At 44.4% G+C, this 24,896-nt stretch overlaps 1 protein-coding gene across 1 annotated transcript; it reads left to right on the plus strand.

Moving 5' to 3' along the window:
• Positions 1-2,067: 2,067 nt before the first annotated feature.
• Positions 2,068-24,896, plus strand: LEMD1 (LEM domain containing 1; the record flags this gene model as incomplete). The annotated part of the gene is made up of 6 exons (XM_080824453.1): positions 2,068-2,149; positions 2,949-3,071; positions 5,697-5,767; positions 11,393-11,473; positions 23,473-23,549; positions 24,701-24,896. The coding sequence occupies 6 exons, from the start codon at positions 2,068-2,070 to the stop codon at positions 24,894-24,896; spliced, it is 630 nt and encodes a 209-aa protein (XP_080680579.1).

Below are 24,896 nucleotides of genomic sequence, written 5' to 3' on the forward strand. Positions count from 1 at the left end.
CTTAATGAAGGCAGGGTGTTCTCCCATATTTAGGTTTTGTCTTGCGTAACTGTTTCTAATTCTCAGCCGTTCTTTTTAAAAAGACTCAAGCTGATCGCCTGAAGGATCTTCTTATTCTTAAACGAGCAATGCCTTGACAAGTTAATATAGCCATCTTCTCTTTTCTCACTTCTGCCTAGAGTCCAAGGCCAAATTACCCACCTACCACTGTGGGTCTTTTGAGGACGGCCGAGACCCTTGAGTTTGTTTGATTTTTCCTTTATCTTCCCAGTTTCCTGGCACTGTTTGGTTGGGTAGCAGGCCTTTCCCCTCACTTCCTGTGCATCAATGAGAACTTCTCTGCATCCCTTGACATTTTATCATGGCAGCCTGCCTCTAAAGTCAACCAGTGTCTCCTTCTGTCTGAACTTAGGTTAAATTAATCATCTGGCTTTCACATCAGTCTGTTGCTATGGGGTTTACTGATGTCACACTGTCAGGATTATGATTACTGTAATATCTAATAGGCAAAGAGGGACCGGCTGTTACTAGAAACCCTTGGGTGAAAGTCTCCCAGCTTTAGTCACCAACCCAACTGCATAGACTTTAGACAACCATGTAAAGGGGTAAGTGGATTAATCATCCCATTGGATTCCATTTGAATATTTTTCTTCCGTATGTGTGTTCCCTCTAGGCAATTGCCTAGTGTCACTTGAAATTGATGAGGGTTCTTTTGGAGGTTATTTTAGGGAAGGTGGCAAAACAATAGACAGCTGTTCTCAAGAACAAATGTCACGGGATGTGCCCAAGCTAGATTCTAATGATAATAAGAATAATTTAAAAAAAAATCTGAGGTGTATTGCCCTCTTCCTTTCTATAATAGGTTGTTTCTTAGGGGCCAAACATGTTAATTCAGCTTCCCCAACACACAGAAAAGAAGGGAACTTCCATTTACTAAGCCCCTACTGTGTGCCAGAATGTGACTGTGGTCCAAGTGCAGCTTTAAAGAGGAGAACCGTAAAGCAAGGTGCTCTCCAACAACCCTGTTATACATGACTACTCACAGCTTCTCCTAGCTTGTATACCATGTTCTTCCTAATTGGGCATTGACTGATCACCAATAAAGGCAAAGTCATTACTTAAAATTGGTCCAGATCCTCTTACGCTGAGTGATGGTCTTGCAGTCGTTTTCACAGCAATATTAAAAAACCTGGAAACGTAATAGAAGTGAGGTACAACACATACACTTCTGTATTACAGATCTCTGTTGAAAGGTGTGAGAAACGGGTCTTTTCCAAGACTTTGTAAAGTAGGTGGAGGGGTCCTTTTGGGGGGATACATTTATCAGGTGCATAGATCTGATGGATCTTGAGGCTGGTGTAGGACGGGAAAGCCAATCATGACTGGTGTAAGCCTATATAAATCAATTTATGTGCCAGAGAATGAATAGCTGACTTTTTTTTTTTTCCAAATGCCAATTCAGCAATTACAAAGTCTGCTGGCGGTTAATTAAAAACTACCGTCTCGTTATGTTCTGAGTTAAATTACAAGTGTGAAAACTACTAGTGTTTGCAGTAACTGAACGGTCTTGACTCTCTGTACTCTCATCAAAAGGAGGGCAGGGATAAATAACTTTTATTTAACTCACTAGAAAATCTCTCTCAGCTCTTTCATATTTAATTAACTTCTTATCTTTTCAGAGCCTGAGTCTTGCTCAGAGTTCCTAAGCTGTCATAGAAGTATTTGTTCCCGTGTTCATTTGAGGCAGAAGACTTTTCTCCCATGAGATGGGTAGAAAAGTTAGAAATAATTCAACCCCGGAGACACTGAGGAAAGTAACACCCACCCAAAGCTTTGCATTGAGGCAACCTCAACCCAAGAGAGATGTATGGTAGAGAATGGTGGTTTTGTCGGGGGGGTATGTTATTGCCTACACATCTCCAAAAGTGGAGGGATTGGGTTGTAAGCCCTTCTGTGGACTTTCAGGAACGTTCTAGTTCTTCTTTGTAAGGCTGCTTTAATGAATTGACTGTTTTCCTCTTTCATAGATTCCACTGTCTGAAAGAGACCCAACTCCTCTGTCACACCATGGTGGATGTGAAGTGTCTGAGTGACTATGAATTGCAGCATGAACTTAATAAGTTCGGATTCTCACCTGGACCAATACTCCGTACGTATGAGGCAAACATCAGAGACTCGTCGTTTGTTACTTACAAACCACCTCCCAAGATTTAAAATTATTTACAGTGGAAGGGACATACGCAACTAAAAAACATTAACATGGAAATAGAAAAAAAAAAAATTCTTAAAACGCAGAAAACCGGGGCGCCTGGGTGGCTCAGTGGGTTAAAGCCTCTGCCTCTGGCTCAGGTCATGACCTCAGGGTCCTGGGATCGAGCCCCGAATCGGGCTCTCTGCTCAGCGGGGAGCCAGCTTCCTCCTCTCTCTCTGACTGCCTCTCTGCCTACTTGTGATCTCTGTCTGTCAAGTAAATAAATAAATAAAAATCAATTAAAAAAAAAAAACGCAGAAAACCATAAAGTGGGAAGGAGTGAGAAATATACCCAGATTCTGTGCACAGGTTACTAAGTAGGGTGCCCGAGAGAAAGGATTGGTTTCTTCCAACGAGGAAAACCCGGTTACTCCTGCTTCTATCACCCTGTTGGGTTTTTTTCGTTTCTAGTCTGTGCATTATGTTAACTTTATGTACTTATTGTTCATATTCCCTGTAGATAGGAAGTGCAATTTTGTCAGTCTTACTTTTGGATATATCCAATGGAGACCTCACCTTAATTGCTTGTGGAAGGAAAGGAGTGCGTTGAGTAGCTGTGGGGTGGGCCCAATTGTAAAGACCATAATTAACAATGTAAGGTATAAGAATAAGGATCCCATCGTGAAACACCCTGAGCGCAGTGAGATCGCCTGCAGGAGCAGCATAGCTTAATCCGTTCTCCCACCTCCTTCTTCAGCTTCCACCAGAAAAGTGTATGAAAAAAAGTTAGTGCAGCTGTTGGTCTCACCTCCCTGTACACCACCGGTGATGAATGGACCTGAGGAGCTGGACGGAGCTCAGGATGATGACGGCAGTGAAGGTACCATCAGAAGCTGTACTGTTAGATAACAACTGTGGGCTTCTTCATACCTGGTCTGGGATGCTCTATGCAGCTGGAAATGCTATGGAGGGTGACCTATGGCCTGACCTATGGGTCCTTATGGCCTGGAGAATTGGTCCCTGGGCCGCAAAAGGAATCCATTATTCCATGGCCATGTTCATGCCAGCAACTCCACTGGGTGGAAAGGGGTGGGGGGAAGGACTGGTCAATTTGCATGTCCTCTTATTAGCCAGAGCCAAATCTGTGTTTGATTTCTAAAACCGGGAGTTCCTACAGGTCGTTTTCCACATCTCCTTTGAGGGCCCAAACTCTGCTTTGCCTCAGTCAATAAATGGGATGATTATTTTCTTCAGATTAAATGATTTCAAACCCATTCAGAAAGATGAACCAAATGGTACCTCCCGGAAGTCCTATGCCTACTGCCCTCCTGGCTTCATGGGAGCTGACCACAGCTGGTCTCCTCCGAGCTCCAGGGTAGGTGCAGAGCTGTGGTCTCTGGGATCTGGGGGGGCTTCTGTTCCACTCCCCCCTGCCCCCACAGGCACCATCCTCCTGTAGGGGGTGGGCTCGAAGATTCCCACAATCCATTCCAAGGCTGTTTCATTCAGTAAATATTTATTAGGAGTCCTCCAGGAGGCACGGTAAAGTAATAGGAACTACCATGCCTGGAAGGCCCCCCACCCCCAATGCACTTCTGGCCCAATGTGCAATATCTCATTTAACCCTCACAAACTTTTAGCTGACATTCCGATAGGCCGAATGACTGACCCAACATCGAATAGCTAGGAAGCGCCCCCAGAATGTGCCATGAAGAACAGGGTCTGTTGTCTCTGTCACCGTTACATGGCCAGCTCCTGGAACATTCCCAGGCACGGAGTGGGAATGCAGGATGTGTTCGTTGAAAGTTCGTTGTGTTCTTTCAACGAACTGAGATTTGAACGCAGGTCTGGTTCTCGTAATTGTGCTCTTGCCACCACACGCCTTACACTGCTCTCACGATTTCTACTGTGAGGACGAACACATTACCTTTTTGACTGTGTTTGACCTACCAAAAAACGGCAATTTCATACAGCTCAAGGGAGTAGTTGAACAAGTAAGATAAGTGCCTGGGGCCTTTTGAAAAACCTGCTGGGGATGCTTGGTATCGAGGTAGCACTGTTCTGAGAGATTTCCCTAAGTCCTGCAGGGTCAGCCTCATTGGAAAGAGCAGCAGGGCTGGGGGATCGGACCCCACCAGCTCCTGAGCATACCCCAGGCCCTTTCTGCAAGGGGGATATGTTCAGAGTCCCGTCCCGGACCTGGGACTGCGGGTGTTTCCTGCCCTAGGCAGGAGCTGAAGGGACTAGACCAGCCCTCTGATGAAATGGAGGGCCAGGCTGGAAGGTTCCAGAGAGGAAGGCTTGTGTCCTTACTGCTCACAGCTGCCCAGGACTGTGAGTCAGAGCTGCACAGCCAAGCTGTGGTGGTCCCAGACCAAGCTCTCCTGCTTCCCAGCGCGCAGCCCTCCACAGAGGGGCACGCATGCCCAGGTTTGAAAAAAATGGGTCCTTCCGTTTGTAAGCTTTGCCATTGCCTTACAGACTGTGTCCACCTGATGCCAGACACGTGCAGGCAGTCAGGTCAGAGGTGAACGCTCTGGGTCAGTCCCTCCCTTGTCATGCAATTCTGCGGTGTCAGTGGACAGCGCTTAGGTCAGGTACACAACGACTGCATTCTCCGGGTCAGGTCTGAATCAGACATTTAAGTCTGCTCATTGGAGGAGTCTCAGGGACCCTGGTGCCATTAGAATGAAGGGGTTGCCACAGGACTGATAAAGTCCTGGGGAGATTCACAGAAACACCTCGCCCTGGGGGGGAGGGGTCTCGGTGGGGAACGTGTGGCAGGGGCCAGTTCAGAGGCGAAGCAGTAGGTAACCCAGACAACGGGTGGATTTGATTTTTTTTCTCATTTTCATTCATTGTTTTGGCACCGAGCGGGCATAGCTTTTATGGTCGAACCTCTTCTCCAGCTTCCCAGATATTTCTGAGTCGGAGGGCTCCTTTAAAATCCCTCCAGCAGCTCTGCTCCGTGTGCAACAGTCATGATTGCTGCGAGTTTATCAAAATGCTTCTCCACGGGCTGAGGCCAAGGGTTGATGAACAACCACCTTTCCTGCCCCTGGCAGTGTCCCCGATGGTAAAGTCCTTTAGGGCAGGTCTGACCTTCCCGCCTCTGGGGGCTTCTTCCGACCTGGAAGGAGAAAGTCCTCCCGCCGACCTTGACATTCAGGGACTCGTGAGGCTTGCAGCTGGTTCAAAGGGGCAATAACTAGACTGAAAACAGCCGCCCAGAGGAGTGGCCAGCTGTGAGCTCCTGGAGTCAGACAGACATGACGACCTTCCTGTTAGGAGCCCTCCCTGTGTCCCCAGGGGAAGGCAGCAGCGCTTTGCACAAAGGCCACTGCAGAAACGCCCTTTGCCCTCAGTAGAGCAAAGTGAATTTTCTTCCCCTCATGAAATTCTTCTGCCCTACAATTGGGAGAATTCATCCCATGACAGGTGTTTATTCCCTTCTCTAGCTCGTATGTTCTCATGGCCTATTCTCCTTTTGTTTTCCATGATCCAGAGCTTAATGCCACTATCATTTTGAAAGGAAATATCATTCTCTCATCAGAAAAAAACAAGGGACCCAAAAAAGTATGTACAATTCTAATGCATGAATACTTTTACCCATACAATATTAAACATAGGAAATAGCACTCCTCCTATGTATTAAGAAAGGAAATAGCAAAAGTGACTCCATTCTGTTCCAGTGGGAAAATCCTAGTTTACAACAGCTCACTGTAATGCAGGTTTCTGTTTTGTGAAACTATTGCCATGTTCTGGCTCAAGACCCAGAGTCACCATCCTCCTGTCCCTCCCTGAGTTTGCAGCTACCCTGCTTTGACCTCGACTGGCATTCCCCTCCCCCACCCCCGACCCTTTCCCTGCCCCAGGGTCCACATTCGCAGGGCGCCCTGGGCACAGTTCCAGACCCACCCTGAGCAGAGAATCAATGTGAGTTCCTGCTTCCTTCTCTCTCTCTTTTTTTTTTTAAAGGAATTTTTTTTTTTTTTAGATTTTATTTATTTATTTGACAGAAAGAGAGCACAAGCAGCAGGCAGAATGGCAGGCAGAGGGACAGAGAGAAGCAGGCTCCCCACCAAGCAAGAAGCCTGATGTGGGACTCGATCCCAGAACCCTGGGATTATGACCTGAGCCAAAGGCAACCGCTTAACCGAATGAGCCACCCAGGCATCCCCCTGCTTCCTTCTCTTTTCCAGACACTGAGCTCTGGCTTCTACCCTCAATGCCATGTTGAAGCTCATGACCAAATGTGTGAAGGTCAGAGGTTTTGTCATGAGGCCTCGCTGGCTTAGAGTCCTTCTTCCCCGGGCTTCGTCCTGGGGCTTCAGGGAAGTCACTTAACAGATGTCAACTCCTCATGTGGCTTGATAGCTGGGCCTACTTCATAGCGTGGGGTGAAGGGAAAGATCTAGAATGAGGCACATAATTAGTTCACATAATGAACTCCAAGATGCCAACCCCAAGGATTTTTCCCAGTCTTCTGTCCACTGTCCCTCCGTATTTAGAGACGCCTGTCTCTTTCCATTTTGAGGACACAGCGGTGGCTTGGTTCCTGGTTCTGCCCCCTTCTGACAGTTTCCATTCTGACTGTCTTCAGGCCCCTCAGTGAGATCTGTCTGAGGCCCCCTCTCCTCCTGCTCTGCATCATTTCCATTGCCCACCTCCTTCCCTTTGCCTCCTGTCCTCTTTCCACACAGAAGCCTCCACACGGGCCCTGTCCCCCGAGGCAGAGGCCTTCACCTCCAGCCGCCTCCCGGAGAGCTCTTTCCTTTCCTTTCCTTTCCTTTCCTGGTCTTTCTTTCCTTCCTCCCCTTCTTCCTGCATTCATGCAGCAAATGTTACTTATAATCGTGAACATTTCATAGATTACGCAAAGTGTATTTATTCCTCTCCCCAGGGTAAGCTCTACCTCCCAGCTCCTCCCAGGTCCTGGATGGAGGACATCCAGGACCATGCTCATTTTCACTCACCCCAAACCTGCATTTGTGGCCTCTGTTCACCTTGATGCTCTCACCACCTTCCGGCTGTCCAGGCTCCAGATCTCAGAGTTATTTTGGAACACCCACTGCCTCTCACATATAAAGAGTTGCCAGTGGATTTGAATTATGATCTTTAAAAATCCATCCCTCCTTTCTGCTCTCCTAGCTTGCATCCATATTACTCATGACCCTGAGATCAAGACCTGAGCTGAGATCAAGTCTGACGCTTAACCGACTGAGCCACCCAGGTGCCCCCATAGTACTCGTTTTATTTTTTATAGGAACAATTGTAATATCCTCCTAACTGACTTCTGCCTCTGACGTTCCCTGATTCCATTTGACACATATGAGCAGGGTTGAACCATGTCATTCACTCGTCTGGAAACAAGGTACAAACTTGCCATACAGCACGAAGAGACCCCAGTATCTCCCACATCCTCCTACAAATTCTTCCCCGCTTTCCCACCCCTCTCACTTCCTTCCTATGTGCTTTTGCCTCAACTGTTCCTTATGCCTGGCATTTTTTTCAGCCTCCACCTCCGCACTCCATCCCCTGCCCATTTTTCTTCTGGTTAAAATCTTGTGATTGTTTAAGGACCCGACTCCAAGGCCAGGCCTGTGCATTCCCTTAAAATTGCCATCCATACCCTTCAACAGCTGTCACGGGCCCTTGCACAGAGTAGGAGCCCAGAGCTCAACCCAGTGCATCTACCAAACAGCTCTAGCGACAAATAGGTTCATTTGCCAGCATAGCCCAGTACTGAGTACTCCTCACTGAGTTTCAGTAAATGAGAAGGAATCGCGAAGTACACATTCCTGTAGCTTTGGTTTCCCATTTGGAAACAATTCGAATCTGATGAAGTAGTTCTGATAGCTTATCAAACATTCTAAAAGAATTTTTTAAATCTTCCAAATGGCTCATCAGAGGGATCCTTCCCATTCAGAAAACCTCCTGTTGGCAGATCACCCCTTTGTCTAGTTCCTGCACAGACACAGAGGGGAGAAAAGAACCAACCTGAATATTTGCAGTCTATGGGGCCCTTTGGTCTTTGCCTTCCGTAAACCTGAAATAAAACCACATCAATACTTTGAATTGGCAAGAGAACTCAATAGAAAGTTTGTGAGGCCCCAAATGTTTGGATCTGAAGGATATTTAGAAGCCATTCTGATTCTCAGAAGGGCCTCAAGACATCTGTTCAACTTTAAATTCTGAAGTAAATGTAAATAAGCATTTAAATTTCCATGTAAAAGGTGGTAAAAAAGTGTGTTTATGGAGTCCCCTGTCTAACACTGTAGACTTCAACGACGTAAGAGCAGTGGTGTGTACCTAACTGTCCTGTGAGTAGCTGGAGAGGCAGAATTTGCGCCGCTTTGAAACACCAACGAGCACCTGTTTCTCTCTTATCCTAGTAGGGTTTCCAGCGGATACAAACCACTTTGAGATTTGGCTTATGTCCGTTTCGGGACGCTTTGTAACCCCGCACGTGCCTGTGTTTTATCAGACCACATACGCAGCCCTCTGCTTTGGAGATTAAGACCCCTCAGAAAGTCCGGCCAATGTATTTTTTTTTAAGATTTTATTTATTTATTTGACAGAGAGAGATCACAAGTAGGCAGAGAGGCAGGCAGAGTGAGAGGGAGAAACAGGCTCCCAGCCGAGCAGAGAGCCCGATGCAGGGCTCGATCCCAGGACCCTGAGATCATGACCTGAGCTGAAGGCAGAGGCTTAACCCACTGAGCCACCCAGGCACCCCAAAATAATTTATTTTTGAAAGAACTTCAAACTGAGGGGCAGTGGCAAGATTGGTATAAAGAAATCCTAGATTGCTCTCCCCCAGATTATCCAGTGGTTAGCTTTTACCTCCTTCACTCTGTGCGCGCGTGCACGCACGTACATGTACGTGTCCACGCACACGCTCTACCATTGTGTCTTTGAACCGTTTGAGGGTCCACTGTAGACAGGAATTCTCTCAGCTCCCCTGCATGTCTTCTGCTACCCCCAAAGGACACCATCCTCCATAACCACCATGTGGTGCTCCAAAGAGAGACATTCACGTGGATTCAATGCTGCCGTCTAATAATCAGACCCCATTCAGATTTCACCAATTGTCCCCAAAATGTCTTTCTGCTTTCTGGTCCATGACCAGTCCAGGGACACACTTTGCCTCTCAGCAGCCTTCTTCAGTCTGGAGGAACGGTGCCTCAATCTTTCCCTGTCATCCTTATCCTTGACTGTCTCAGAAAGTACAGGCCTTTTATTCTGTCTGATTTTTCCTTTTGACTACTCATAGAGGCTTTGCGTTCTGGGCAGAAATTCCTCAGACGGGGTGCTGTGCTCTTCTCAGAGCATCACACCAGGGAACAATGTCATCCTGTCCCACTGCTGGTGACGGCAACCTAAATCACCTGGGAAAGTTGGCGTCTGTCAGATTTCTCCATAAAACCATCATTCTCCCCTTTGTAACCGATCTGGCTTTTGTGGGGAATTATTCTGAAATGATACCAACATAGTGTTCCTCATCAAACCTCATCCATTGTCCGCAGCACCCATGGATGACTGCCTGATTCCACCTCCATTATGATGATGGCCCATTAAGATTTGTTATATCTAGGGGCACCTGGCTGGTTCAGTTGGTAAAACATGTGACTCTTGACCTCAGGGTTGTGAGTTCAAGCCCCATGGCGGGCAGAGTGATTACTAAAAAAAAAAAAAATTAAAAATAAGGGTAAAAAGATTTTCTATTTCTGTCCTTCCTTCTGTATTTTTTAGTTGACATTCTACCGTAAAGAAGAGCTCCCCTTCTCATTCATTCATTCGTGTATATTAGCATGGGCTCGTTGATTCCTTTTGACTCATAGGTTGTATTCATTGATATCATTTTAACGCTCAAATTGTTTCACTTTGGCCTGTGGGAGCCCCCTTCAAAACGTGTACTGTGTCCTTTTAACATGTCCTCATTATTCCTTGAGGATTTTCTTAATTTCCGGCACAAGAAGTTTCAGACCCTTCTTGTGCTTTCCTTGCCCTGGGAGCTTCGTTTCCTTTCATTGCAGGGTGGTGTTTGGAAACCAAAATCTAGGCATTTAGGGAGCTCATTGCTCCTGGGGAGTCGTGGCTTCCAGGCCCTCTCGATGAATAGAGCTAAAAAATAAATGTTTGCATATGTACACATACACCTAAACATCTGTAACGATTTGGTCTCTCTCTCTACATAAAGTTAAAAGCCATGAGTCCATGTTGATCTCCGGTTCCCATCCAGTATTTCAATGTTCCTTCTACCCTTTCCCCTTCCTACGACAGTGAGAAACCTGGCTTCTGTTATCCCCAGTATATTTTTGGTCAATTTAAAAATTTTTGTCAGTGTAACAAGTCTCCCACCGTAACAGCTACTGCCTCTTCTACAAAACTCCCATGACCCCCTCCTCTGCCACTGGACGTGCCAACCCCTCCACGTGGCCGTTCTCTCACCATCCCTCTTCCTTGGTCGCAGGGCACACTAATGCTTTCATGCTGTCCCTTCCTCTCATTCTTCAACCATGGGGGGCCCCAATATCCCTGCATATACACAGCCCCCTGCCATCTCTTTGGCCTCTGGACACGCGGACCCTCAGCACCCATGTCCCCTCTTCCCACACTAACTCCCAGGGGAAGGAAAGGAAGGGAAGGAAAGCTTCATGTCTCTTTTTTGCTTCCAATTCTGACGTCTGTTTCCATATCTTTGTGCCAAAACCTTAATAGGATTTTTACTCTCCTTTTACCGATGATAAGTTACCATGTTGGCCTGTAATTAGCATGTGCGTTGACTACCCCGAATGCTGCCCTCGGGAGGCCCGATGTGCCAAGGGAGCATGTGTTAAAGGACTACTTAAGTATGCAGTTTGAGCTGAGTTGCATGAAAAGGTTTTAGGAGACCCCATGTTAAACATCGCTGTAACCGTTTCTTAATCAATTGAAAAACATCCTTATTCCCAGTAGTAGTTGTATATTCCACTTGGGTCAAAGTGAAGAGTAAATTACATATTCTATAACTACTTAATAAGCCCTCTCTTCTTACCTGTAACGTGCTAATGGGAGCTAAATACTGTCTTTACAAGGAATGTAATTTAACATTCTCACTACAAAAATACTAACCTCCTGGCAGATATACTTAAATATGCTTAATGATCAATATGTCTTTATCTTATTGATGACATGCTGATTCTTTCTGTGTAATAGAACCCAGTTTTTGAAATACAAGCGCAGCAGGAAGAGATAGTGAAACCAAACTCTGATTACCGTGATAACATGTTAATAAAGGTAAAATTATTTTTGTAAAACTGAATTATGAGTAGCGGTGTTCTCTTCCTACAGAAAAAGATGAATTTATTTAGAAAATTCAGCTTCTCCTTTTCACCCCCAAATATAACCTGACTTTGGCTAATTTATTCTCTGCATTAGGGGTCTATGGCTCTATGCATCAGTTTAGGGAGAGGAGTTTCCCCATTGTACCTCCTATATGAGAACCCCAGATTATTTTGCTCTCTTGGGACTTAAGGTTTTGTAAGCACCAGACCCTATTCATCACTATTCATAAGTTCAGGCGTGATTTTTTTGTCATTATTGATCATGGAATTTCCTATTTGAAAGGCTTTTTGAAGGAGGCTCTGTGGCCTCTTTCAGGTGAAGGATGAGGAAATAGGCCAAGAGGGATTATGACTCACCCAAGACCACACGGAGAGGTAGCAGAAGAATCAGAAATAGATTTCCAGCCTCCTAATTTCCATTCTATTGCCCTTAGATCAGGCTGCCGAAAGGGGAGGAAGGACAACCAGGCACCTGAGTAGTGAAACAGCTCCCCCCAGTGTCTCTTTCCATGATATCGAAGAAGACTTCCTGGACAGGAGTTCACCTGCGGAAGCGGGGGCTTCTGGTCTGGAGATTGCTTTGTAATGAGAGTCCTTAGCAGGCGTTCTTCCGTGCTCCTTCCATTCACACGCAGAAGCCCTGGTACAGAAATGAGCACTGCTCAAATGGGCTGACATATATGCAGATGGGCAGCTGGAATTTGCCCAAGGGGACAGAAAAAAAATTCAAACCTGAAAGTATTTTTGACGTTTCATGATGATAGATCTTAGGCATCTAAAAAAGGTATAAAGAATTCTATAATGAGCAGTTAGATTCCCACCCCAGAGATTAAAAAAATAAATCAGTTCTGTTGACGACCAATGGAGCCCTTCTTGATCTATTCCTTCCTTTTCCTTCCTTCCCTGCAAGGTAACCACTATCCAGAATTTGCTACTTTTCCTTCTTTTCCTTTCCTTTATAGTACCCACAAACTTTAGTTTCTCCTGTTTTTATTTATTTTTTTTATTTTTTTAAGATTTTATTTATTTGACAGAGAGAGATCACAAGTAGGCAAAGAGGCAGGCAGAGAGAGAGAGAGGAGGAAGCAGGCTCCCTGCTGAGCAGAGAGCCCGATGCGGGGCTAGATCCCAGGACCCTGAGATCATGACCCGGGCCGAAGGCAGAGGTTTAACCCACTGAGCCGCGCAGGTGCCCCTCTCCTGATTTTAGATTTTATTTAAATGACATCGTCATAGGGCACCTGGGTGGCTCAGTTGATCAGGAGTCCCACTCTTGATTTAGGCTCAGGTCATGATCTCAGGATCATGAGATCGAGCCCCAAGCCACGCTCCACACCAGGCATGGAGTCTGCTTGGGATTCTCTGTCTCTTTCCCTCTGCCCCTCCCCCCCTTTCGCTCGCTCACTCACTCACTCACTCAATAAATAAATAACACCATCATATAAATATTTTCTATAACTTCCAATTATCATTCAGCATTATGTCATGGGCTTCTTCCAATATTTATAGTGCTGGTTCATTCATTTGTACTGCTATATAGTTATTGTAAAAATATATTATCCATTCCTTATTTATTGGACATTTGGATTGTTTCCAGGTTTTTCTAATATGAGCAATGGTGCTACAAACATTGTGATATGTGATTCATTGTATACATGTGCAAGAATTTTTTTCTGATTGAATGAATACACCTAGGAGTGGAATTACGGGATAACCAGGGACACTGACCTCTTCAACTTTAGAGATATGTTAAATAACCCTACAAAGTGACTTGCGTCATTTTCCATTCCTACCAGCAATATATGAAGAGCTCTGTCATTCTTAATCTTCTTCATAATTTCATATCGCCACACTTAATGTTTATCAAAGTAGTGGGTATAAGATTGTATTTCATTATAATGATAATTTGCTTATTATTGCTTATAAGGTTGAGCATCTTACATGTTTTTGATCACTTGTGTTTTCTCATCTATGATGTGCCGGTTCGTGTCTTTTGCCCATTTTTCTATTGGGTTATCTTTTTCTTGTTAAGGTACAGGATCTCTTTGTATATTTTGGATACTAACCCATTGTCAGTCATAAGTGTAGCATGTATCTTCTAGTAGTCTGGGCTTATCTTTTTTTTTTTTTTATAGGAGTTTTGGGTTCACAGCAAAATTGAAAGGAAGGTGCAGAGATTTCTTATCTACTCCCTGTTCCCACGCATGCATAGTCTTCCCTTTTACCATCCCTCACCTGGGCCCTGTTTTTTCATTCTTTCCTCAGTGCCTTAAAAAAAAAAGTAATGAAAAAAATAATTTCAACTTACAAAAAGTTTCTAATAAATAATTCTTCTATGGTCTTCACCCAGTTTGCTGGTTTTTAACATTTTGCCATATTTGTTTTATCATTTTATCTATTCTTTTCTTGGACTAAATTGTAAACATCATGATCTTTTACGCCATCCCCAAAACTTCGGTGTGTATTTCCTTAGACTGAAGACATAAAGATATTCACACTACAGTGACAAGAATCAGAATTTTTTCTTTTTTTCTAAAGATTTTATTTAATATTATTTGAGAGTGAGCATGAGCGAGAGAGCACAAGCAGAGGGAGCAGCAGGCAGAGGGAAGGGGGGGAAGCAGGCTCCCTGCTGAGCAGAGAGCCCAATGCTGCGATGCTGCGGGGCTCCATCCCAGGACCCTGGGATCATGAGCTGAGCCGAAGGCAGAGGCTTAACCGACTGAGCCACCCAGGTGCCCCAGAAATTTTTCTACCAGGATTAAATTGACATAAAATTTACTACTTTAAAGTGCACAATTCACTGACATTTGGGGGCATTCATAGTGCTGCGAAACCATCACCTCTATCTAGTTTCAAAAGGTTTTCATGACCTCAAAATAAAACTCAGTACTCGTTAAGCAGGTCCTTCCCAACAGCTTCTTGGCTCCTACCGACCTGCTTTCTGTTTCAGTGGATTTCCTTCTTCTAGGTATTTCATACGAACGGAATAGTCAGTCTGTGACATTTTGCAACTGGCTTCTTTCACTCACCTGACGGCTTGCAAGGTTCATCCACATCACAGCCTGCATTCGTATCAGCACCTGAGGGAATAACGTTCCACTACATGAATAGACCACAGTTTGCCTGCTCATTCGTCTGCTGATGGACATTTAGGTCGTTTCCACCTCTTCCACCTCTTGGGAAAAGTGATACTGTAAAAATTCAAGGACAAGAATTTGAATTTCCATTCAAATTCTGTTTTCAATTCTTTCAGATATACGCCTAGGAGTGGAATTGCGGGGTCATGTGGTATTTCTGTGCTTAACGTTTTTAGTAGTGGCTAAACCAATTTCCACATTAGCTGCAGCATTTTACATTTACACTAATGTCTGAGGACCCAGGGTTACCATACCCTTGACAACACTTGTCGTTCTATGCCAGCTTGTTTTTTTTTTTCTCTTTATGTGTTTGAAAACATTCTTTTTTTAATTTAAATTTTTTTATTTTTTATTATTATTTTTTTATAAACATATAATGTATTTTTATCCCCAGGGGTACAGGTCTGTGAATCGCCAGGTTTACACACTTCACAGCACTCACCATAGCACATACCCTCCCCAATGTCCAGCTTGGTATTTTTTTTTTTTGGTTGTTGTTGTTTTTAAAGATTTTATCTATTTATTCGACAGAGATCACAAGTAGGCAGAGAGAGAGAGAGGAAGGGAAGCAGACTCCCCGCTGAGCAGAGAGCCCGATGTGGGGCTCGATCCCAGGACCCTGGGATCATGACCTGAGCCGAAGGCAGAGGCTTTAATCCACTGAGCCACCCAGGCACCCCTCCAGCTCGTTTTTAGTAGCCATCCTGGAGGATGTGAAACAGTATCTCAGTGAGTTTGGATTTGAATTTTCCTAATGACTAATAATGTTGAGCATCTTTTCATGTGCTTATTGGCCATTCATATATCTTCTTCGGAGAAATGTCTAGTCCAGTCCTTTGTCTGTTTTTTTAATTAGGTTGCTTGTCTTTTTATTGTTGAGTTCTAAGAGTTCCTATATGTTCTGAAAGCCAGACTGTTATCAGAGAAAAGATTTGCAAATATTTTTCCTCATTCTGTGGGTCGCCTTTTTACTTTCTTGGTGATGTCTCAAAGGTCTTCAGAAGTTTGATTATGATGCGTATTTGGTATAGATTTCTTTGTGTCTGTTCTGTCCTCAGAAATTCACCAAGTTTCTTGAATTTGTACATTTATGTCTTTGGTCAAATTTGGGACATTTTCAGCCATTATTTCTTCAAATATCTTTTTCAGCCTGACCTCATTCTCCTCTCCTTCAGGGACTCTGATGACACAAATGCTCGATCTTCTATAGTAATCCCCCTAAACCCTGTTTATCTGTTTTTTTGTGCTTTTATTTCTTTTCCTGTTTTCTCTCTGTGTTTTGTTGTGGGTGATTTATACAGTTCTGTCTTCACGTAGATTGATTCTTTCCTCTGTGTTCCCCATTCTTCTGTCAAGCCCATCTAGTGAGTTTTTAATTTCGGTGGTTGCATTTTTTTTCACTTCTAAATTTACATGGGGCTCTTCTGTATATATATTCTACTTCTCTGCGAGGAGTTAATTTTTTTTGGTCACAAAACGTTTCATATTGCTCATATTGCCTATGAAAAAGCATTTTACGGTGGCCGCTTTAAAATCCTGGTCAGATAATTCCAACATCTGTGTCGTCTCCATTGCCTCATGTTTATGAGACTCCGGATCTCAGTTAAATCTTTTGTTTCAGCCTCCTCAGACTCCACACTGAGGAAGTGTGGAGAAGCAGGGGAAGAGGAGCCACAGCTCTTTGCTGTCAGGTGGGGATAGAAGTGAAGGTCCCCCTCCGGGCTTCCAGTGCCACCCTGGTCTGGGTGTGGGGTGCCTTGTTGCTGGGCTGCTGTTGCGGTGGGGGCTCCTGCGTGGCCTCCATTGACTCCACCCCTGTGGGGAGGGGGAGGATTTGACACCTGGGGTTGGTGGTCCAAGCTTCCCCCCTGCACCTTGGCTGGTGGGGACAGGGGTGGACTCTGTGGCTGGGGTACGACAGTGATTGTCAAAAAATCTTCCGTCATGCTTGGTTGCCCCTTTCTCCTGTCCTTTGGCTTTTCTGGGGGCTTTTTCCATTTGCACCCATTATGGTTTTCAGGTCACCCTTCTCCAGCAGTCCCTCTGGGGGTAAAAGCATGACCCAGGACACTCACCATGTGTCATTCCTGGGTGCCAAGGCCCCTAGTCCCTCTGCTTCTCTCCACCTTTCAGCGTCTTCTTATATTTGCTTTATATGTAATGTCCAGGTTTTGGAGCAATACTCAGTAGAAGAAATTGAGAGAAGCGAATCTATCCCATCTTGTTCCCAATCCCATTTCTGAAGTCTGTCCTTTTTCTTCTGATCTGCACTGTTAGCTTTTGTCCTGTATCAAATTTCCATACATACATGGTTGTTTCAAAATGTACCCAGGATTTGTTTTAACCACGTGTGGCAAGGGGACAGACATGGAGAGAGCTGCCACTGAGAGAGTTCGTGGCATCCGGGGCCACATGGGGAAGTACCAGGGTCAGTGGATGTGGGGGTCGGGGTGGGGGTGGGGGCGGTGAGAGAAAGGTACGGGCACCGAATTCATCGTGGTTTTTGTTGGAAGAAATTGGTCAGGCAAGGTAAGCGTTTTAGGATTGGCTAGTTTTAACAATTTCAGTCTCCAGGCCACAGGACTGGTTCTTCATTGGCCAGTATCTGGCCCTGGGCTGAATTACAGCAGGGGAAATATTGGCTTGGTGTATGAGAGGCAAAGGAGGGACTTGGGGATATGGGTTTGGGGTTGGTTGACTTGCCTGTGAAGGGCTTGCTCACGTGCCTTCTCTCTAGGATTAGCAAGACTCAAGATGTCAAAGCATCATAAACCACAGATAACAAAAGCTGTGATTAATTCAACAGGGTCTCTATTCTGATCAGTTTGTCTGGCCTGTGCCAACAGCAGAATGTTTAATTACCTTAACAAGCCCCCATCCTCCTTGTTGTTTTAAAATAGATTCTCTATTTGACTTGTCCTTTTGTCCTTCCATATAAATTTTAGAATAAGCTTATCAAGTTCCATGAACTTATCGAGCCCAACATCGGGCTCTCTGCTCAGCAGGGAGCCTGCTTCCTTCCTCTCTCTGCCTGCCTCTCTGCCTGCTTGTGATCTCTCTTTCTCTCTCTGTCAAATAAATAAATAAAATCTTTTAAAAAAAAAAAGAATGGTAATAAGAATTCTTTCCTTGGTTCTGATTTTAAAGGAAATACATTTAGCATTTTGCCTTTGAGATGATTTTTGGTGTAGGTACTGGAAGACACTTTTTGTCAAGTTAAAGAAGTTCCTGTTCTATTCCTGGTTTGCTAGAAGTCTCTTTTAAAAAACAAACAAACCAGGAATCGTGACGATCATAATGTTTTCAACCTTTCTTTTGTTAATGTGGTACAGATGATTTTAGAAGGCTTTTAATTAACTCAAAATCATGACTAAGGTTAACAGAGCACAATGTTGAAAATGAGAGCTTTATTAAATCAGGGCTGAGGTAAAAACAATGAAGTAAAAGTCTGAAACTACTGTAGGATCTGTTATTAATGGAATCATTTTTAGTCAATAAAGGACTTTGAGGTTAACTCAATATTAAAGAGCTCTAAATCAAAAGGTTTTTTCCTGCCTGGGAGCCCGTTCACAACGGCCAGTTTGTCAAGCTATTGGTAAAAATGTCTGGTTCTATAGTATAAGCTGTTTTTGAAAAACTGCATCCATGAACTAGCGTGATTGGAAAGTGTAACACATTGTAGTTAGGAAAGGGTTTCATCTCCGACCTCTGGAACAGCACTGCCTCCTGATGCCCCAGAGGCCAGCCGTAAGAAATCCTGGGTAAGGGGCGCCTGGGGGGCTCAGTCGGTTGAGCATCTGCCTTTCAGCTCAGGTCATGGTCTCAGGGTCCTGCGATCGAGTCCCACAGGGCTCCTTGCTCAGCGGGGAGTCTGCTTCTCCCTCTACCTGCCTCTCCCCCTGCTTGTGCTCTCTCTCTCTCACTTTCTATGATAAATGAATAAATAAAATCTTAAAAAGAAGTAGTAGTCGTAGTCGTCATCGTCGTCGTCCTGGGAGAGTAAGAGAAAGGAGCAGGGAAGACGTTGGCACAGTTCGGTACAGCGCCCGACACCCCCTCTCTTGATTGCCTGTAACTGCAGGGGTCAGGCCATGACATCTCTGGCTAGGTTTGGGGGGTCTACCTTGTCAAATACATGTCTCGTAGATATGAAAGCATACTTCTATTTCCTCATTCCCCAAAATGAATTGTTTTAAGTCAAAGTAGGTCATTTTCAAAAATCAAATACATTTTTTGATGAATAAGGATTGAATGAGAAAACAAAATGGTTCTTTTTCGTCTGGTTCTGGATATTAGCTCAGGGTTTTGTAGTTCCCTATAATACAGTAGGACATAATACACACTCTGGTTGTGGATTCCATGGATATACTAAGTAAGCCAGAATTAGCACAAAATTAGTTTATCTAGAAAAATCTTCCTAAAAAAAAGAACAATTCATCGAAGATAATTAAGAAGACATCAGATGGCTACAAGTGTCATTTCTATGGGAAATGAATTAATGATTTGATCATTTATCAGTTAGTGAGAACAGTTTTTAGAAACATGTTCTGCTCTGTTTTTCATGATGAGTTTCCCCAATAGAAATAATTACAAAACAAGAATATAAAACACTGGGGCCAGAATATGGGGGTTCGGTTACAGCTGTGCTTTCTCTTAATCATGTAACCCGGGCAAATAGTTCCACTCCCATAAGCCTCAATTTTCTCATGTATAAAATGGCCACTACATGGGGCGTCTGGGTGGCTCAGTCATCAAGGATCTGTCTTCAGCTCAGGTCGTGATCCCAGGGTCTCGGGATTGAGTCCTGAATTGGGTTTCCTGCGGGAAGCCTGCTTCTCCCTCTCCCACTCCCCCACTTGTGTTCCCTCTCTCGCTGTCTCTCTCTGTCAAATAAATAAATACAATCTTTAAAATAAAACAAGATAAAATAAAATGGCCACTACAGAGTTATTAGAAAGAATATGTGGCTGGGGGCATGTTGAATGCCCAAAACAACAGATGCTGAGAACATGATATTTCTAATTCTCTTCTAGTAAAGCCTCATTATCCACCTTCTGCAGGATAGCAGAGTGAGCATGAGCAGGGGCTCTGAGACTACACCACCTGGGTTGACTCCTGGTTCTGCCATCTCACCAGCTGTGTGGCCAAGGGCACGTGATTTAAACTCTCCATGCCTCAGTTTTGTCGTCTGTGAAATGGGTGCCATAAAAGCACCTTCCTCACAGGGTGGTATTGAGAATTAAATGGATTTATTTATGTAAGATGCTTAGAGTGGTGCTTGGCACACAGGAAATAACTACATAGGCGTCAGGATTATATTAAGATACTCGTTTATCGAATTGGCATATCTCAGGATTATTACATCTGTCACTACAGCTGTGATCAATAACATGTGGATGGGTGACATTTTCTGACTTGAATGCCAGGGGGTTAATGAAGAGGGTGGGGAAGCAGAGGTGGCCACAACCTTAGCTGTGAATGCTTTGAAAACAGCCAGCCTTTTTTTCTTTTCTTTCTTTCTTTTTTTTTTTTTTTTCAAATTCTAGCTCTGGGCATAGGGAGAAAGGAGCATTACACTCCCCCAGGGGGGTGATTTCATCCTCACTAAACCATTGCTTTAATGAACACCAATATTTTTTAGTTCCATTGCAAATGGCATTTATAGTGAAAACCGTATTTTAACAACATTAAAGGATTTTTTTTTTCTTTTTTTTTTTTTTTAAGATTTTATTTATTTATTTTACAGAGAGAGAGATCACAAGCAGGCAGAGAGGCAGGCAGAGAGAGAGGGGGAAGCAGGCTCCCCGCTGAGCAGAGCCCGATGCGGGGCTTGATCCCAGGACCCCGGGACCATAACCCGAGCCGAAGGCAGAGGCCTTAACCCACTGAGCCACCCAGGTGCCCCATAAAGGATTTTTTTTTTAATGAAAAATGAATCAACTCTAAACACGCCACCTGACACAAAAACCGTTTCATTGTTTCTATTTCCCTCTAGTTGTTGTTTATGGGCACCGTGTGGTGTAAGTTTAGCCAGTTGTCATCACTGTGCGCGTACAATTCTTTACTCTGTTTGCCATGATCAATAACCCTGACTTTATAATCATTATTATTATTGATGCCTGAACAGTCAAGTTGATAAGCCGTAATTACTCCTTTTTTGAAAACCCAAATGTCCACATTTCACATGCTGTAGGGGGAACTCTACGTGTGAATGATAGTCAAGGACAGAAATGATAAAAGGAAAGGCAATCAAAGACCTAAACCTCCTTGTGGCAGGAGGGAAGAGAAGAGAGGGAGTACTGGATCGCCTAAGAGCTGTGAAATCCTATAATTTGATTTTGCAAAAGACTTCTACTCCCAATGTTTTGTTGAACAGACCTATTTTTACATGTAGGAGAATTTAAAAGAAGTTGCATGTGATGGGTACGTGGAGGCTCATTATCCTGTTGTCTACTTTTGTGTCTGCTTGAAACTTTCTGTAATTAAAAAGGTTGGAAAAAAAAAAAAAGAATGTGCTTATAAACGATTTTTCCTACGCCCTTGGAAATAGTTTGAAGTGTCTCTCGGTAAGCAAACCACCACTAGCCCTGGATCCTTGATGAGCATTTTCAAAGTCCGTTTTCTGCAAGGGTCCCCCTCTTCTGGGAAATCATAAAGGTGTGTACGTGTGTAGTGTCTGCACTGGGCTTCTTTCTTTCTTTCTTTTTTAAGATTTTATTTATTTATTTGACAGACAGAGATCACAAGTAGGCAGAGAGGCAGGCAGAGAGAGAGAGGGAGAAGCAGGGTCCCTGCTGAGCAGAGAGCCCGATGCGGGGCTCGATCTCAGGACCCTGAGATCATGACCTGAGCCGAAGGCAGAGGCCTCAACCCACTGAGCCACCCAGGCACCCCTGGGCTGCTTTCTTGATGTGGCCTTCCTGTGCTGGGCATAGCTTCCCATCATCAGCAGAGGCCTGGCTTGGGTATCACTAAGCAATTGTTAAGAACATCTTTGGGGTGCCTGGGTGGCTCAGTGGGTTAAAGCCTCTGCCTTCAGCTCAGGTCATGATCCCAGGGTCCTGGGATCAAGCCCCACATCGGGCTCTCTGTTCAGCAGGGAGTCTGCTTCCCTTACTCTCCCTCTGTTTGCCTCTCTGCCTACTTGTGATTTCTGTCTGTCACAAAAAAAAAAAAAAAAAAAAAAGAACATCTTCTTTAAAAAAGCAAGGCAAGAGAGTAGAGGTGAGAGGTGGAGGCCATAGCTGGGCATCCGTGGCCAGTACTGGGAAGGGGGTGACCAGTCATAAATGATGGTACACCAAGCCATGCTCTCTCCCCAGCCCACCTTGGGCTGAGACCATCGGTCCTGCAGACACAACACACCTGACCTGGACATTGCAGATGTTTGAGGATGATGAGACCCGCATCATAACCATGAGTGGACAGTCGGCTAACCTAGACATATGAGGAAAAACAGCAACACACAATTAATAATAATGACCAGAATCATAATCATTATTGCTAACATGCATTGAATGCTGACTATGGGCCAGGAGATATTTTAATCATTTTGCATATATATATATATATTTTTTTTCTTTTTAGACTTTATTTCAGAGAGAAAGAGGAGAGAGAGAGAGAGCACACATGAGCAGGGGGAGGGGTAGAGGGAGAAGCACGCTCCCTACTAAGCAGGGAGCCCAATGCGGGGCTCGATCCCAGGGCCCTGGGATCATGACCTGAGCTGAAGGCAGTTGCTTAACTGATTAAGCCACCCAGGGGCCCCTCACTTTGCATATGGTAAGTCACTCCCTCTTTACAACTCTATTTCACAGGGAGGAAACAAAGGCATAGAGAGCTGTACCTTTTCACTTTATTGGAAACATAACAAAACGAAAGGAAGTTTTGGGAAAAAAAACAGAAAATGCGATTGTCCTGACTTCTATACCTTTTACAGGACAGCATTTTCATTTTCTGAAATTACTTTCCTGTTTTTTTTTAAAGATTTTTATTTATTTATTTGGCAGAGAGAGACATAGGGAGAGAGAGAGAGGGAACAAAAGCGGGGTGGGGGTGGCGAGTCGGAGAAGGAGAGGCAGCTTCCACTGAGCCGGGAGCCTGATGCGGAGATTGATCCCAGGACCCTGGGATCATGACCTGAGCCGAAGGCAGAGGCTTAACGACTGAGCCACCCAGGCACCCCATACTTTCCATTTTTTGTCCATGGCCAACTTGCTTTTCATTTTATTTTTATTTTTAATTAATCCATTTATTTTTTTAAAAGAGTTCTTTATTTCTTGAGAGTGAGAGAGAGAGCGTGCACATGAGTGTGCAAATTGGGGCGGGGGTGGATGCCGAGGGAAAGGGACAGGGAATCCTCAAGCAGATTCCCCGCTGAGCATGGAGCCCCACACGGGGCTCGATCTCACGACCCTGAGACCATGACCTGAACCGAAACCAAGGGTCGGTCGCTCAACTGACTGAGAATAACATTATTCTTTATATACAAATGATGCCTGCTCATAAAAAAAAAAAAAGCTCCAAGCAATAAGACACAAAGAAAAGCAAAATAAAGAGTTCATTACCAGAGTGTCTATTGTTAATGCGTGAGTCACTGCAGTAAAATATTACTCCATGGCACAGGAATGTTTTTGCTAATTATTGAGTAAAGGCAAACTGGAAGTTTGTGTTATGAGGTGGCTAAAGACCTGATGTACCAGAAACATCGATCAGTCCTCAGAGTATATGGCTTTTTCTAGAATAAAAAAATAAATAAAGTCCTTTGTACCAGACCTGGGAAACAATAAATTCTTTTCTTTCTGTTCATTAGAGACTCAAGTCTTCCATCACGAAACCAAAAGCCCTAGATATCAACTGCCTGGCTTATAAGCATTCTGAGGGAATAAGGTAATGCTTTTCTTAGCATGTGAGAGGATATTGTTGTCTTATATAACTCCTGGGGACAAATTTGTTATTCAAATTTCTGTGAAGGGCTTGAGGCTGAAAAGAATCTGTTGAGAAAAAAAGATTCGTAGTATCTCATCATTTCTTTTTCTTTTTTACGTTTTGATGTATTTGTCAGAGAGGGAGAAAAAGCACGAGCAGGGAAGCAGCAGGCGGAGGGAGAAGCAGGCTCCCCACTGAGCAAGGAGCACGAAGTGGGACTCGATCGCAGGACCCCGGGATCATGACCTGAGCTGAAGGCAGATGCTTAACCCACTGAGCCACCCAGGCATCCCCGTAGCTCATTGTTCCAAAACTGAAAGGACTTTGCATGAACTATCTAGTTCACCACTTAAGTTTAGAGATAAGGAAATAGGCCGGAGAGGCTAGATACCAAAAGTCAACACAAACTGAGACCAGAATCCACGTGTCTTGATTTGCAGTCTTTGGATACATTTATTCCTATTTATGTCTTGGAAAATAGGGAGAGAGGGGGGAAAAAAAAGGAGCAGGTAGTTGAAATAAGAGCTCAAGACAGGTCATTTTATGTGTTGTTCAGAAAGAAAAGTCTCCCGGAAAATTCCAGAACTTCTGAATAAAGTTAGGAAGATTTCCAGGATTAGACAAGTGGGTCCATACATAAACTCTCACTAAGAGACTTCAGAACGTACGAACTTGTCCTTTGAAATCAACATTAGCAGATTTCGAAAGTACTTCCCATCCTACCCCTGAGGGGCAGTCCTTACTCACACATGTGAAGAGAGAAAGGAGAGATCGTGGGTCCTGGCATCCCCCATCCACCTGTACCTGTTTCCAGTAAGGACTGAAGGGTCTGCGGGTCCCTGCGGCAGGCCTTGGGCCAACATAGGGAGACATTGTGCAAGCAGGTGGTACTGCTAAAAAATGCCTTTGGGGATTTTAGGGATCTCACATCCCTGTGATACCTCGTTAGTCTCACTTGTTGAAATCAGCATAGGTTTTAAACAAGTAGAGGGCTGCTCGCTAAATTTTAGCCCCACAACGGTTGCTCCCTTGGGGCCCAAGGCCCACATACGTTAAAGGGGTGCTCAAGTCATAGCTGTCCACAGCCCTAAGAACCACTAATGTTTTCACAGGTTACCCATGAGAGCATCAAACACCAGATGCAGAGGACGGAACACCCGAGAGACAGACGACTGCCCCGTGAACAGGAGTTTTGAGTACGGGAACCTAGAAATTCTTCCAGTGGGCTTGAAGCTCGCTGTGCTTGGCATCTTCATCATTGTCGTCTTTGTCTACATAACGGTGGAAAGGAAGCCGTTCTTTGGCTAA

The sequence above is a fragment of the Martes martes genome, assembly GCF_963455335.1.
Source record: "Martes martes genome assembly, chromosome: 15".
Classification (NCBI taxonomy): Eukaryota; Metazoa; Chordata; class Mammalia; order Carnivora; family Mustelidae; genus Martes; species Martes martes.